The following is a 15,280-nucleotide window of genomic DNA, read 5'->3' on the forward strand; positions in this document are numbered from 1 at the left end:
TGAATTCTTCCGAAACCAGTTTTCATCAATCTATTGGGGAGACTGTTTGCATCGTGTATTCTTCTGAAAGGGAGAAATTTGATCAAAGAAGTCATCTCTTGCTAAAGCTGGAGCTCTTTTTTCAGTTTGTGTTAAATTATTAATGATTTCTATAGAGAATGAAAAGATAGTGGTGGAATACATGTGGCTAGCAAAGGATTCCAAGGCACAGGAAAGAATATATCCAATGTAGAAGACTTTAATTTCAAGAGACTTCTATGGTCATGGCACGCACACGGCATCCACAGCAGTAGGTAACCATGTACCTGGTGTAAGTTACTTTGGATATGCAAGAGGCACAGCCAGTGGCATGGCTCCCCATGCACATCTTGCCATGTACACATGTGGCAAAAATTTGAGTATACTTATGACTTCCTTCATTTTGCATTACTATGTAGCACAGCAATTGTATTGAAAGCTTCCTTTCTCTAATTGAAATGTACTACCCCTGAGGACTAAGTTGAGCAACTTGTGAAGAGAAGCAATAGTAACCCTTGAAATGCTGTGAAGGTGTTTGTGAAAATGCTTAGGCCGGTGGTAGCTTGTATTTTTTGTAAAAGTACCTCATCAGCAAGGGTGAATGCAAGGCTGTAGGGTCTTTTTTTTTTTGTTGGGTGAATGCAAGGCTTGTTTTTGTATTTTCTGCTCATGTAACCATTGTACATTATCTTGATTAATGAAATTTTTTTGTTGGAGTTCAGTACAAATGGGGTCTCTCTATATTTGTTTTTTCTTTGTATCTTTGCGTGAGATATTATAGAATAGGTATAAAAATATTAATTGCAGGAAATTTTCATGAAGCAATTTGACAAAACTTGTTTGCTTCAAGAATTGCAAATGCATTAGACTTTGTGTTTGAATCTTGCAGTTTCTTCATTGTGCCTCTCTAGAGTCATCACTATGACAGTGATGTTGTATTTGCTTTCCTTTTTGAGTGCAAGCCTTGGGAAATACTTTGCTGCATGAGCTACAAGATAAGCACATCATAGCAACTGGAATATTACACTTCTCTACACAACTGCTTATCTCATATTGGCTTAAAACTGAGTTAAGCAATTGATTACAAAATTACTTAAAGATATAGCTAATACTCCATTAATTTCCAAGAGAGCATAAGAAAAGGAATATTTTTGCAGGAAAATATAAAGAAATTTCTCTCAAGACAAAATAAAGAGAACAATGGGTCATTTGATCTCTTCAACTTGGATGCTACAAAAATTTCTCCAAAAGCTATATTATAAGCAATGCCAAAAATAGATTACTTCTCATGCTTAAAACTTAGCACCACTAGTTGTGATGTCCTACTTCTACCAAAGATAATAAAACAATGAAAAGCAATCTGAGGTAGCCAGAAGATGCAAGCAGTTTAGCTACAGCATAAGCTTCTAAGTTGAAGGAGATGGAGCTCATGGCTGTACAAAAAAAGGATTTTTTTTTGGGCATCACTCCCTTCCCTGCAATCATCCAACCTCTTATTAGTCACTTGAATGAGTAAAAGTATGAGATGGTAGCATCTAAGACAGTCCAAAAATTTAATTCCATATTGATTTTTTTTTTTTTAATGTTATGCTTTAAATTCAACAATGGGATATAAAATCACAATAAGTACCTGAGGTTTATGTCATGGTAGTGGAACATGTCATTGGAGGAGTTAAGCTAGATGTGAGAGTTTGGACTTTTTTGCTTCTATTTTTTTTATTTCCCTCTTCAAGACATCCTTTCAACCATTTTCTCCCACGCGAAACTTCCCTTCTCTTTAAACCTTTTGCTTGTATGGTACATGTGCTCTTGACGACCTGATTTTCACAAGACGTTGAGGAAGGCGTAAGGGTCTCACTTGGGGATTCAATCTTTAAATATTCTTCTAGTTTTGCATCTAACTCACTTGCAAGACTTAGAATGAAATCAGATGCCTCTTTAGATTCAGCAGCTTTACCCATCAATCTAACATAAGTGGTGCATAAATTTCTATAACGAGCTCGCATTTCTAGCTTAGGGTCATTTTGTACCTCACACTCATGAATATCCAAGACAGTTCCAGCCCTTGCATTCTTGGTCCATCTCTTCAATATGAATTGTTCAGGGATCATCAACTTAATCTTCATCTCATCGAGTACTTTCAAAATATGGCTACACATAATTTCAACAAACTCAAAATTTTTACAACTACATGTAATCAAACCATTTGAAGATGTAACTGTATGTTGCCTAGAACCTTCACAATTATGAACTTTATATGTAGAAACTGGTCCACTTTGATGAAAAGTGTCAACAACCTGTCAACAACCACCATCAATGACTTTTCGAACTCATCTTGGAACATAGTAAAAATAGCTCCTGTGTAGATATCTCTGGCATGTTTCAACAAAGGAACATTAACCTTCAAAGTGGGAATTTTTTGGCTCATGTCATAGTTTGCACAAACTTCATTATAACGGACATCATCAACAACCCTTTGAAAATGTTTGAAAAATTGTACTATGTCCAAATCAGACTTCAAATAATCTTTTAAAAGAGAGTCGAAACTCTCACTAAGCTGTGTACTTTTCTTACCTACAGAAAATGTATTTCTCCCATACACCATAGCCTACTTTTCTCGCACTTTAAATAGATCTTGCAACCATTCATTTTCTTGAAGATCATATTTTCCAACATATTCTCCCAAGCACTAATGAACTCCTCTTCATACTCACCATCATATATGCAACTTCTAAAATCAGCATTGAAGGTTTTTTGGCTCTTAAATAGATGATTAAGATTTTTAATCGCATTTTGATAAATATGCCATAAGCACAATCTATGATAAGTCTCTAGCATCACTAAAGATATTGCCTTTGCCATTGCAGGATCTCGGTCAATAAATATTGTCTTTGGCTTTTTACCGGACATACACTCAAAAAATGTATGAAACAGCCATTCAAATGACTGACTAGTTTCATCATATAACAAAGAGGCCCCAAATACAACTAGCTGATATTGATGATTTACTCCAACAAATGCTCCAAAAGGTCGACACTCTTTATTGGTCCTGTAAGTTGTGTCAAAGAATACCACATCACCATATATACCATAGTCGAAAATCATTTTAGCATCAGCCCAGAATATGTTAGTGATTTGGTCTTCAACATCCAATTGAACTCGAAAAAAGAATGATGGATTTTCTGATACTTGACTAAGAAAATAATTCAAAAGACCCCCAACTTCACCTTGCTGCAAATCTATTTTCCTCTTAGTCCTCAAATAATTCTTATGATCTTGCTTAGTAAAACCAAGATTTTCTCTACCTCCAACTTGACGACTCATCAATTCATGTGCCAATTTAGGTGGTATACCTGAATTATCTGCCAACTCAATTTCAATAGCTTGAATATCAGTAATAATTCTTTGAGAAGGTAACATGTGTACACATGACTTATCCACTAACTCATGATTGTGATTTGATTCAAAATCAATGACCTGATATTTTCCATTAGCTTGAAGAGAAATGGTTAGTCTTGCTAAGCAACTAGTTCTAGTTTCTTTTCGCGGCTTTTTCACAACCACTCGCTTGTCTTTTTTTTCTGTAGCCTTCCTTATAACAGACAAATCTTCTACTTGATATTACTCCACTAAATCTATCCTCATTTTTCCATTGCTTTCGAATGCTAAATCCAACTTTTTAGCATATTCATTATACCATTGGTGAGCATGCTCTTCTGAGTCAAACTCCATTTTCCAAACAGATATTTTCCCTTGACAATCAGAATTCTGCATAATATTAGCATAAATATCTTCATTTTCTTTATCACCTTCAAGGCATATTTGTTCTTCACTAATTATAGGCATTATACTAACTAGTAACTTTGAAAAGAGGAGCACCTAAAGAGAAATTCAAAAACCAAATTAAAGCAAAACAAGTTAGTGTTGTTGATAAAACAGTCAATGATATAAAAATAAAACAAATAATAAGAAATTGAATACCCATGTTTACTTGCTGCATTACTAAATATTGAATTACTAGTATTGAACAAATACTTGATAATACTAGATAAGGAAGTCAAATCAAATTTAAGAATACTGATTGCAATTGTTTTGATCACTTAGGAAATAATTTTCAAAGTCTAAAAGCTAAAATAGTAGTGAAGCAAAAAGAAAAACAAATCCAAATCAAACAGGGAATTCAATTATTTGTTAGGAGATCACTTAAAGACTTAGCAGAAGAGTATAAAAACTACGGAGGGAAAAAAAACACAAAGAAATAATGCAAAGAATGATTGAGCACCTATTGGAATTCAGAACTTTCAATTCCAGTCAAGCTGTTAAAATCAACAACGGTTCTGTTTTGTGGTCACACTAGACAGGGGATTGCTTTGTGGTCTCACTAGAGTTGGAATGATGTAAAGATTTTTATCTTGGGTACACTCAGTAGAAAGAAAATCTTTTTTCTGGGTTGGAATTCGAATGACTGGAAGATAATGCAATTGTTAGATATTTTAGCGGGTTGCTCAAAGGTTTTAGTGGAATGGCTTTTTGTGAAAATTTTGAGCGCAGGAAGCAGAGTTTTGTGCTAATCTCTATTAAATGAGATAAATTTTTGCTCATGTGGTGTGGCTTAATGAACATCCTTAGATTATATAACTGCCAGATGTCAAGCATCCATTTAAAAACTGAAGAGAACGGGAGAAAAAGAAACAGGAGAGGAGCCCAACCCTTGAAATAGTACAGTGAGACTCATAAATAGTACTAAAAAAGTGCAGTGAGACCCATAAATAGTAGCAAAATAAATTAAATGGTAAAATAAGCTTACCTTTTAATTTAGAGTCAAACTCGCACTTTAGTGTCTTATTATATAAATTTAAATTATTGCTAATATAACACGATATGCACAAAACCACACCAACTTTATGCAAATCTAAAGGACCATTGAAAGCATAAAACTATATGAATTTAAGGACCAATTGTGAATGACTATGATGCTCCTCGTTGTCCTTCTAGAAGATTTCAGAATTTTAAATTACAATCATGGATAAATATGTCAATGAACCCGAGGTCATATAACATTGCTTGGAACGTTCAAAGTTCGAGTTTCTTCTCACTTTATATATAATTAATTAATTAATGACAATTTTGTAAGGACGTTTTGAGGGGTTTTTTAAAAAAATAACTATAAAACACATACTATATTATAAGTTAGACAACGTTTGAAACTTATTACATTTCTAACAATTCGAGTTCAGTGGACTCAATTTACCCAGAAAGCTGACGTGGACAAAGTAGAAAATCGAGTTTACTGAACTCGATTTCTATACATAGAAATCGAGTTTAGTGAACTCAATTTCTGTGTACAGAAACCAAGTTTAACAAACTCGGTTTCTATACATAGAAACCGAGTTTATTAAAATCGATTTCTATGTATAGAAACCGATTTCAATAAAACTGAGAATGCTCATCATTTCTGCTCAAAAAATCCAGAGAACGAAGAAGAAAGAAGCAACGGAGAGTTCAAAATGAAGAAGAAAGAAGCAACGAATGAAACCCAGGCGTCGATTCTGACCAAACCCAACCGCCGATTCTGACCAAACCCAGACGCCTGAAGCTTCATCGTTTTTGCATTGTCGCGGCGGCGATTCTGACCAAACCCAGGTGCCGATCTGACCAAACCCAGGCGCCTGAAGCTTCATCGTTTTTGCATCGTCGCGGCGGCGAGACACGTCCGATCTCTGCGTTTTGCATCGCCTAAAGCTTTCGCCACTTGGGTTTGGTCAGAATCGGTGGCTGGGTTTGCATCACCTGAAGCTTCTTTCTTCTTCATTTTGAACTCTCTGGTTTGCTAGAAAATCTCACAACTGCGTTACTAAATCAAGTCCAGTAGACTTGATTTCTTTGCTTAGAAATCGAGTCCATTAGACTCGATTTCTTTGCTTAGAAACCGAGTCCAATGAACTCAGTTTCTATGCTTAGAATCCGAGTCCAATGGACTCGATTTCTGGCCAGTCTGCCAAGCCACAAATCGAGTCCTCTGAACTCGAATTGTTATAAACCAAATTAGTTTGAAACGTTTCCTAACTAATGATATTGTTTGGGTTTTGTAGTTATTTTCTAAAAAATCCCCGTTTTGAGCTTTTAAACTTATATATTTGATTAGAAGTTTTTTTTTTTTTTTACGAGGTAATTAAGTGATGAAGTATCTTCTCAAAAAAAAAAAAAAAAAAAAAAGTTGATGAAGTATTTGCGGATATAGGCTTAATCAATGTGCAAGCCCATGTCTAGCCCATATAATTTGTTTTAGTGGTTTTTAATATTAAAAATATATATTATAGGACACACAATTTGTTAAAAGTATATGTATATGTCAATATTATAGGCTTAATTAATATGCAAGCCATGTCTAGCCCATGTTTGTTTTTCATTTATTTTATCAGGTTTGCTTTTTTTGGAGAATGTTATCAGGTTTGCTTGATTGGCTTAATTTAATTAAGTTTTTCTTCTTGATTTCTGGATCTTCAATTTTGTCAATTAATTAAATTATTCTTATTTTGTTATTTGTTAGAGTATTTATAGTTTCTTACACATGCACATATCTTTATTCTTACAAACACATAATTCTACTCCACTTTCACTTTCATTTTCTGTGGATAGGTTTTCAATTGAGCTACTTCTTTCTATGTTGTAATAATTCATCTTAATATTCTTTATCACTTTCTGATTTTGATAATATGCTTAACAATTTATTTTTTAATTCTTCATTTATATTAAGTTCATTTATTTTGTTTTTGACTTTGCAATTATTCTTATAATGACCCACTTTTCCACATTTGTAACATACAGGTTTTTTTTATCAGTTTTCTTCTTATAAAGTTATACCGTTTTTTACCTTCTTTTTTGTATTTTTTATATGTTTTATATGCATTATTTCTATTATATTTTATTTCCTAGTCTTTATAATTCTTTTCTCTTCTTCTTGATGGAGCTTTAAGAGGGGGATACCCAAATTGTTCACAAATAATCCTAATTCTTGTCCTGCATACTTTCTATCTTTTTTCTAATTGATACTTGAGTATATTCACACAGTTAATTAACTCTAACAACTTATAGAAACACAATCAAGCAAGTCCAATATCCCCAACACAATCAAATCATGTGCAAAAAAAAAAAAAAAAAAAAAAAAAAGAAGGAGCTTTCTAGTTCAATAATATATATTGATATTCATTATTAGGAGAACTAGAGTTCAAATCCCCTTTTTCTATTTTTTAGATCACAGTGAGTAAAATCCAAATCTAAGATGTAAAAGCAAAATAACACAAAAATTTACAACAACTATGGGTTCTTAAGACCTAAAAAAAAAATTGGACATGGACCGTTAACGTGACCTGAACCATTAGAAAAAAAACCCGACCCTATATGAGATTTTAGACTCGAAGCAAAAATGGGTCAACTTGTACTTAACTTGTTTAACTTCCAAGTCGGGTCAACGCCAATTTTTTTTTTAGTTTTTATTTTTATTTTAAAGAATCTGGCTGTAGGGATTTAAATGTAATTTTAATTTGTGTGTAGAATAGTCATGGCTATAAGATTTTTGTAGGTGGGTGAAATTTTAGGGAAGAGACATAACTATAATAAAGACTTCGACGATAACTAAATGGTGATGAATTCCTGTAAAACTTGATAGGCACCCATTAAGAAAGAAAAAACTCAGTTTCCATCATGAACAACTTGGAGGCTAGCCAAGGAGGCTCCAAAGGCTAAGTAAGTGCACGAGAAAAGTTTTATATGAGTGATAGACAAAAAAGTTATTGATATAACTTTCTCTCATAATTTTAATTTTTTATTGACTCACCACTGCACCATTTGTACAAGCTAGTACTGTTCTAAACACTATGTACATGTTTGGTACACTGAATAGGGATTGCAAGGGTAATCTTACCTAGGAGAGAAGGAGGAGAGCGTATGATCAAGTCATGGGATTTAGCTGCATGGGTAGAACGAGAGTCGGCCCGACCCATTTGCAAGGTCTAATTCTTATTACACCCAAAATGGGAATTGGGCCAATCACCAATGGGCACCCATCTCAAACCACAGCACCTAAAAGCCCAAAATGTTAAGTTGTTGACAATTTGGTCCTTACAAGATTCGAATGAGGGCATTTTAGGCATCTGGAATCAATTCGTTCATTGAATTGAGAAAAAGAAGAAGGAGTAGAAGAAATTGACAGATAGCTCCAGCGAAAGAAGAAGAAAAGAATAACAAAGAAAGATGATCTACAGGAAATGGAGTCTCCTTACTGGCCCAATGTCAATTCTAGGCGGAATAGTCGGTGCTGTGGTCGTCGCCAATTTCATCTTCGTTAAAAACGTAAAAAAGCTCTCTCACTTTTTGATTTTGTTTGTGTGTGTGTGTGTGGGTATTTTTTTTTGTTGTTCAAATTTTATTCTGAGCTTGATTTGCTGTTAGGTTCTATAAATTGGTTTATATATGTGACAGAGGGTCTGTTATTAGTACTGGGCTTGATTTTTGTGTCAGTTTTGAAGATTAGGGTTTTATAATTTTATTAGTACAGTTTATTTAATGAATGCTGGAATTTTGATTGAATTTGATTTTTGGTGTTGGGGTCCAAAAATGTAAAAAATCTTTCACTCTTTTACTGAGTAGTAACTTATCTTTATCAACGTTTACATGGACTGGTTTGGTGGTGCTATTTCCATTAGCTCATGACACCAATGGGTTTCTTTTTGGTGTAGGCGGGATTCGATCCCTGGTTCTTATTTATCGACACGATATTTTACCAATTGAACTAACTTTAACCCATAGTGAATTGGTATTTGTGTAAAAAAAATGATTACGTCGTTTGGTAGGATGTGGCCAACCCTGACAAATGTTGTTGAGGATCCATAGCCGAAACCAAAAAAAATTGAGACTAAGGTTTTGTTGTTGTTGTTGTTGTTGTATGTTGATTGGTTGGATGTAGCGATCTCTTATGTATTCATATTCATGAGCTACTTTGTCAATGAATAATGTCTTTTAGTTGAGTGATAAAATTATATGTCATTTATCCTAACTATTGTGATTTCATTGGTGATGAGGTTTTACCTCTTGTTGGTGTTCTGTCTGTGCCATATGAGTTTTGTTACATACAAAAATTAGGATGAAAAAATGTGTCGGACAAATATCTAAGATTTGAACCCGTGGCATCCTCTCCATGAGGATTTCTATTTACCATCACACCGCGACACCAATGGTTTTTTATTTAAATTTTATATAGGCGGGATTTGAACATAGGAATTTTATTCAACAACAAAAGACCTTTCCAATTGATCCTACTGGAACCCACAAAATTCTTGATAATTTGAGGATTTTTTTGGTGTTTTAGAATATTGGATTATGCAAATGATATGAGAAATCACTCTCACCTCACAGGGAAGAGGAGTGATGGGTAATTTCTTGATGGGAGCATCACACTTTCGAAACAATAGAAAGTGACTTTGTTTGATATGTTTAGGATTTTTCTTTCATTGGAGACGGGTCAAGCATCCTAGCCTTATCCATTTTTCTGTTTTGGGACTGGGGTCTTCTCTATTGTATAGATCACCAACGTTATCGCTTATCTTGTCTGAGTTGATGGTCACATGACTCACATCTCATTACCCAAATTTGGGCTTCCAGGGAAGCAAATAGAGCCTTATATGCTCTGCTTGATCTTGCTAAAACCTTAGAAAGTTGGAACTTTGAAGACATTAAAACCGTGAACATTTTTTAGTTTCCTCAAAGAATGAATTAAAGTAGTTATATCAAGCTTAATTTTATGGTGCTTTTTCGAGTTTTTAATAATCAGAAGTCCAAGATTTCTCTCTCTTGCCTAGAAAAAAAAAATATCGCTCTCATATCCTACCTTAAGTCCTTAACACACCAAACCAAGGGAAAGTGTGAGCTTCTCTCCAACTCACTAGTTTACAGTTTTGGATTTTGAATTAGAAAGAAAATATGGTGTGGACACTGGATAAAGCCCTCTACCCATTGGTAATGAGTTTGTTGGACCTGAAGATTGTTATTGATGCTATTAGAGGGATTTGATTGCTATTACATTTTTATTTCCATATTTGATGTCATTTCATTAGGATTGGGATTCCCTAGAATTCTTAAGGTAACTCCATCATGGAGTTCCTAAAATCTTATTTATCCATTTGGGAATGGGTGGATTGGATTTTGCCACATCATCAATAATTTAAATAGATGCCAAAATGGTGTTGGTTAACATCGTTTAAAATGTTGATGACATGGTAAAATTTAATACACTCATTTCAAAATGAATGGATAGGATTTTAGGAACTCCAGGCTGGAGTTATCCTAAGAACTCTAGAGGATTTTAATCTAGTTCATTATGGGTTTATTTTTGCTGAAACTTGGAAACTCTACTTAAAGGCCCCATAATTCATCATTGTAGATTCTTGACCTTGGATTAAGAAATCTTATTGGAATGATTTTCCACCTTGATCAACTTTCGGTGTTGAAGCCAAGGTTTCTATCTTTGTTTATTTTGCTTGGTGTTGACTCCTAGGTCCTGTCTTTCTTTCCATGCTTGGTGCTTGACTCCAAACAACCTTAGATTCTGACGCTTAGGTTTTTATCTCTTTTTTCCCTGCTGTTGCTACCTACAAGCAACCCTAGGTGCGGACTTCTAGTTTTTACTCTTTTTCCCCCTCAAAATACAAGTGTCTATTTGAGAGTTCCTTGTGTTTCATCAAAATATGTCAAAATACAAACTCTCACAGTAAACTACTTTGCAAGAATACTGAAAGATGAGTTTAGAATGTAGATGTCAAATTCAAATGACAAAGTAGTATTTGTTTCCTTTTATCAGGAATAAATTGTCATGATCTCTCACAGATGTTTTAGCGGTATTGGTAGTTTATTCCCATTGCATCTTAACTGGAATTGCTGTTCTGCAAAGTTCACCTACCTGCTCATTTTACTTGCTGCCATGTTAGTTATGCTAGGTAGTGTTTTAGTTCTCCTGAATTTGAATTGGGGGATTGTGATCAGTTACATATCTTTTGTATATTTCAAATTACAGGATCCATTCCTTACACCACGAGAGAAGAGGCCAGATGCACCACCAGCAACCAAGTAAAAGAAAGGAGGATTACAGTTGGCATTAAGGTTGTAGCAGGACCCTGCTTTGTTGAGTACATTTGTTTAGCAAACTTGACTTTTGATTGGGTCATGAATAATAATATGAGTAATAATTTTAGATTCTGAATCAAAATGTGAGTAATGTTCCAGTGCTGTATTTGTGGTTTTTAACTCACTGATGAAGTTCTTTCTGAATGAAAAGAACTACTTATGTTTAAATTGCAATCTGAGTCATGAATTCTTATTCGAATGATATTGAGTCTGTTTCTCAAAAAAAGAAAAGAAAAAAAGAATGATATTGAGTCTGAATGAAAATTTGAGCAATGGCCTAATAAAGTGTTGATTTATTATTATTTGTTTTGTAGCAATGGACTAATAAGGTGGTTTTCATAGTTTACTTATTCGATAAAAGGTCTTGAACATTGAGTGTCATGATTATGTCTAAGCAGCTCTAATAACTAACTTGCCTGCTTAATGTTGAAGTAATTTGACCCAAGTGTTGGTTAGCATTGATAGTGTGGTGTTTTATATCCTTTGTTTTTGTTGCTTCGTTATCCAATTAATTTCTAGTTGCAATTAGGAATTGAAAACCAACTACAAGGACAGTTGCCTGCAGTGCTCTAGCTAGGCAGGAAGACATACTTCTTGTTTTGGACATAAAATTTGTTCAGATTCAGGTGTATAATGTAACGACTTGTGTTGTTTTTCTTGTTTGATAAACAACAACTTGTGTTGTTGATGCTGGTTTGACGAATATTATGTATAGGTTAGTCAGTGATGGATAGAGGAAGGCCTTGGGACATAAAAATTAACGGAACATTACTAATATGGACCTCAAAGCATTTTAAATAGCTCAATTTGTTCCATATATCATTAATTGTTTCAATTTACCCCTTTTTCCTGAAACCATTTATCACCGAACAAAGTTTCTCTTTATATTTATATTGAGTGTGAATTTAGAAAATTTAACTATTATATTACATATTCATATTATATCATTCATGCTTGTAAAATTTTAAGAAAATCAAAAATCAAATTGTTATGTTATTAAACAAATGTTAAAATTTAAAGTATTTGTGATCTAAAATTGTGTATAAAAAATAAGTTTATTGATCAAATAGTAAATAGTATTCAATTTGAACAAAATTTGATATGTATGACAATAACATAAGTAACATGAAATTCAACGGTTAGATTTTCAAAATTTACACCTAAAAAATAAATATATAAAAAGCTTAAAGAGTTTATCTCCAAATTAATTTTGAGATAAACTTTGTTTTTTGTCACCTCTCATTATGACTTTAACTTTTTTTTTATTTATTTTTTATTTTAGATAATTATAATACACTGTTAACTTGCACTTCAAACCATTTCCCCCTTAGCGAGTAGACCTCCAAGCACTTTTGTGCATAGGGAGGTGTTGCCAATTCAACTATAAGAGCATTACCATCAGCTCTTATTTAAAAAATGTCATTTTAACATACCAAAAGTTTACTTTATTATTTTACCACGTCATTTTACAATACACCATTTGTCATATGTTATATTCTTTGATTCTAAACATTAAAATAATATATAAAAAAATATTGAAATAACATTAAAAAAACCATCAATATAAAAAATACAAAATAAAAACCAACTCCATACACAAACACAACCAGTAACAAACCCACCACCATACACAGCACAGCCCGCCACCACCATACCCAAGCACAGCCTGCCACCACCACCCACAGGTACAACCTGCCGCCACCAACAAAAATCCACCAGCCACCACCACCACCCAATATTACTTTTGTAAAAATCCCCAAAATCAACACAAAACTATCAAAAAAAAAAATGAAGAGATGAATCAACTCCATCTATATAACCCAGTATATAGAGAGAAAAGAGCTTGAAAAAGAACCAACTCATCCATAATTACAATCACATAGAATCCACAACCGAAGGAAAAAAAAAAAAAGACTAAGGGAGATCAGAATAAGAGATGTCCACGGCAACGGCCTCATTGGTGAGGCTAAACTCCACGGCGAGGCCAATTTTAATGGCAACGGCCTAGGCAGAGAAAAAAAAAAGACAGGGAGGGAGAGTGACAGGGAAAAGAGAGAGAGAGAGAGAGAGAGAGAGAGAAGGCGCAAAGAAAGTGACAAAAAAAGGGGGGGGGAAAGAAAGAAAAAGGGAGAGGTGGAGGTTCTGGAGAAGAAAGAAGAAGAAAAAAAGGAAGAAAAGTGAGAAGATGAAGTGAGAGGCAGAGAAAAAAAGAAGAAAAAAAGTCATAAATGAAGAGAGAAAAAAGGAATAAAAAACTAATTTTTTTAAGCATATTTGTCCGTACCGTTCCAAAGATGGAACGATATTGTTCATATGTGCTAAATATTATGGCATATAGAACATCTCATGTGAGGGGTTTGTTGGTATTTGGTGTGTCAAATGCTAAATATTTGGCATTTGGCACACTTGATGAGAATGTTCTAAATGCATTTGACAAAAAAGTATTGTAATGACATTAACTTGGTTTTGAAAAAGTTTGGTAATGACATTAACTTGGTTTTGAAAATTTTAGAGTGAATTGATGCAATTAATAAAATGAAAATTTTATTGTGGCTAGTTAGCACTTGTTAGAGCATTTGCATCTGGAAATGTCATCCTATCATATTTTACCATTCCAAAAAACTATTTTATTAATTATATAATATCATTTTACAATACATCCAGCATCCTAACTTTTATTTTTACCTACAATATATTAAAATAATATAAAGTAAAATAAAAATAATATAAAAATATTCTCACTTCTCTCTCTAATCTTTGTTTCTCTGTCTCTCAACCACTCACCACAGTCACCACCACCACACCATCACCACACCACCACCAAACCAACCCAAACCAACCAATCCGAATCCAAAATCCAAAGTCTAACCATGCGGAATCCACTGGTCGATCAAAACCCACGACCCACCCAATCTCCACTGCTCAATCAAAACCCATGAACCACTCGATCAAAACCCACGAACCATGCCGATCTCCACGCCGATCTTGATCAAAACCCACAAACCACGCCAATCTCCATTGGTTGACGATCTCGACTCATCGGATACAAACCCATCAGATTAACCCCCTAACCCAGACCCACGCCACCACCACCGAGACCACCCCACGTTGCTGCCATTGATCACCGACCCAGACCTATCTCGACATTGATCACCGACCCAACGACCCAACTCCGGTGGCATGCTTTGAACAAGAGAGAATCAGAGAGGGAGTGAGAACTGAGATGAAAAAAAAAAAAAAAAAAAAAAAAAAAAAGAGGAAGAAAACTAAGTGTCTGAGAGAGAAAAAAAAATAATATACAATTTTATGCAAGATGCTAAGTACCGTCATAAAAGTAAGACGGTACTATAGAAATACTGGAAATTTTTTTGCAATTTTAAACTTTTACAAGTCTGGGTGTTGGGGGTTTTTGGGCTTTAATGCTAAATTTGTCCTACATATCCCATTTGACAGTCCGAATGTAAATGCTCTTAAGGTCGCGTCTCTAGAAATGCAAATGCACAAGGACTACAGTCTACACGACACTAGCATTATAATGAAATATTCTTAAAGTATGGTTGGAGTAGCATAACATACATATTTTTGTAAGGTGCTTGTAATATAACATGTTATGGAATCACTTGTCAAAGAGTTTTAGTTCAATTGACACTTCTTTTACTTATAAGTTTTAGGTGGAAGATAGTATCATGGGTTTAAGATCCATTGTGTACATGCATAACTTACTAATCAATCAAAAAAAATTTATTTTTTTATTTTTTTTCATGGAGTTACTTGTCAAAACTAGCTTTGTTTGCAAACACAAGAGTGAAAAATATAATCTTAAAAACACATATCAATGTGTAATTTTAGAAGTTATCCATATTTATCATATTGTTTTTGTGTCTGATGAATCCTGTGATATCAGTGGGTTGAAAGTCTCGGGCGTTGATGATTTTATGGCTGAGTCCTGAGAAAACAAACAGAAAATCAGAGGAGACCGGTGGAAGCCGGCCAAGAATCCTCCGATGGTAAAGTTAGTCTTTCTGTAATTCCCAGTATATTGGAAGTATCAGAATACCTTACTTTCTTGTTGGCGAACGTTTAT

The 15,280-nt window shown here is 34.1% G+C and overlaps 1 protein-coding gene and 1 long non-coding RNA gene across 2 annotated transcripts; one reads left to right on the forward strand and one right to left on the reverse strand.

The window, feature by feature from the left end:
- Positions 1 to 881: 881 nt before the first annotated feature.
- On the reverse strand, positions 882 to 3,438 carry LOC115961324 (protein FAR1-RELATED SEQUENCE 5-like). The gene is made up of 4 exons (XM_031080322.1): positions 2,597 to 3,438; positions 2,316 to 2,492; positions 1,925 to 2,169; positions 882 to 1,006 (listed from the first exon to the last, which is right to left on the reverse strand). The coding sequence occupies exons 1-4, from the start codon at positions 3,436 to 3,438 to the stop codon at positions 882 to 884; spliced, it is 1,389 nt and encodes a 462-aa protein (XP_030936182.1).
- A 4,741-nt stretch (positions 3,439 to 8,179) lies between these two features.
- LOC115959197 lies at positions 8,180 to 11,460 on the forward strand. Its single transcript, XR_004084797.1, has 2 exons — positions 8,180 to 8,370; positions 11,087 to 11,460. It is a non-coding gene; the product is annotated as an uncharacterized LOC115959197 (long non-coding RNA).
- The last annotated feature ends 3,820 nt before the right edge of the window (positions 11,461 to 15,280 follow it).

The sequence above is a fragment of the Quercus lobata genome, chromosome 9, assembly GCF_001633185.2.
Source record: "Quercus lobata isolate SW786 chromosome 9, ValleyOak3.0 Primary Assembly, whole genome shotgun sequence".
In the NCBI taxonomy this organism is placed as follows: Eukaryota; Viridiplantae; Streptophyta; class Magnoliopsida; order Fagales; family Fagaceae; genus Quercus; species Quercus lobata.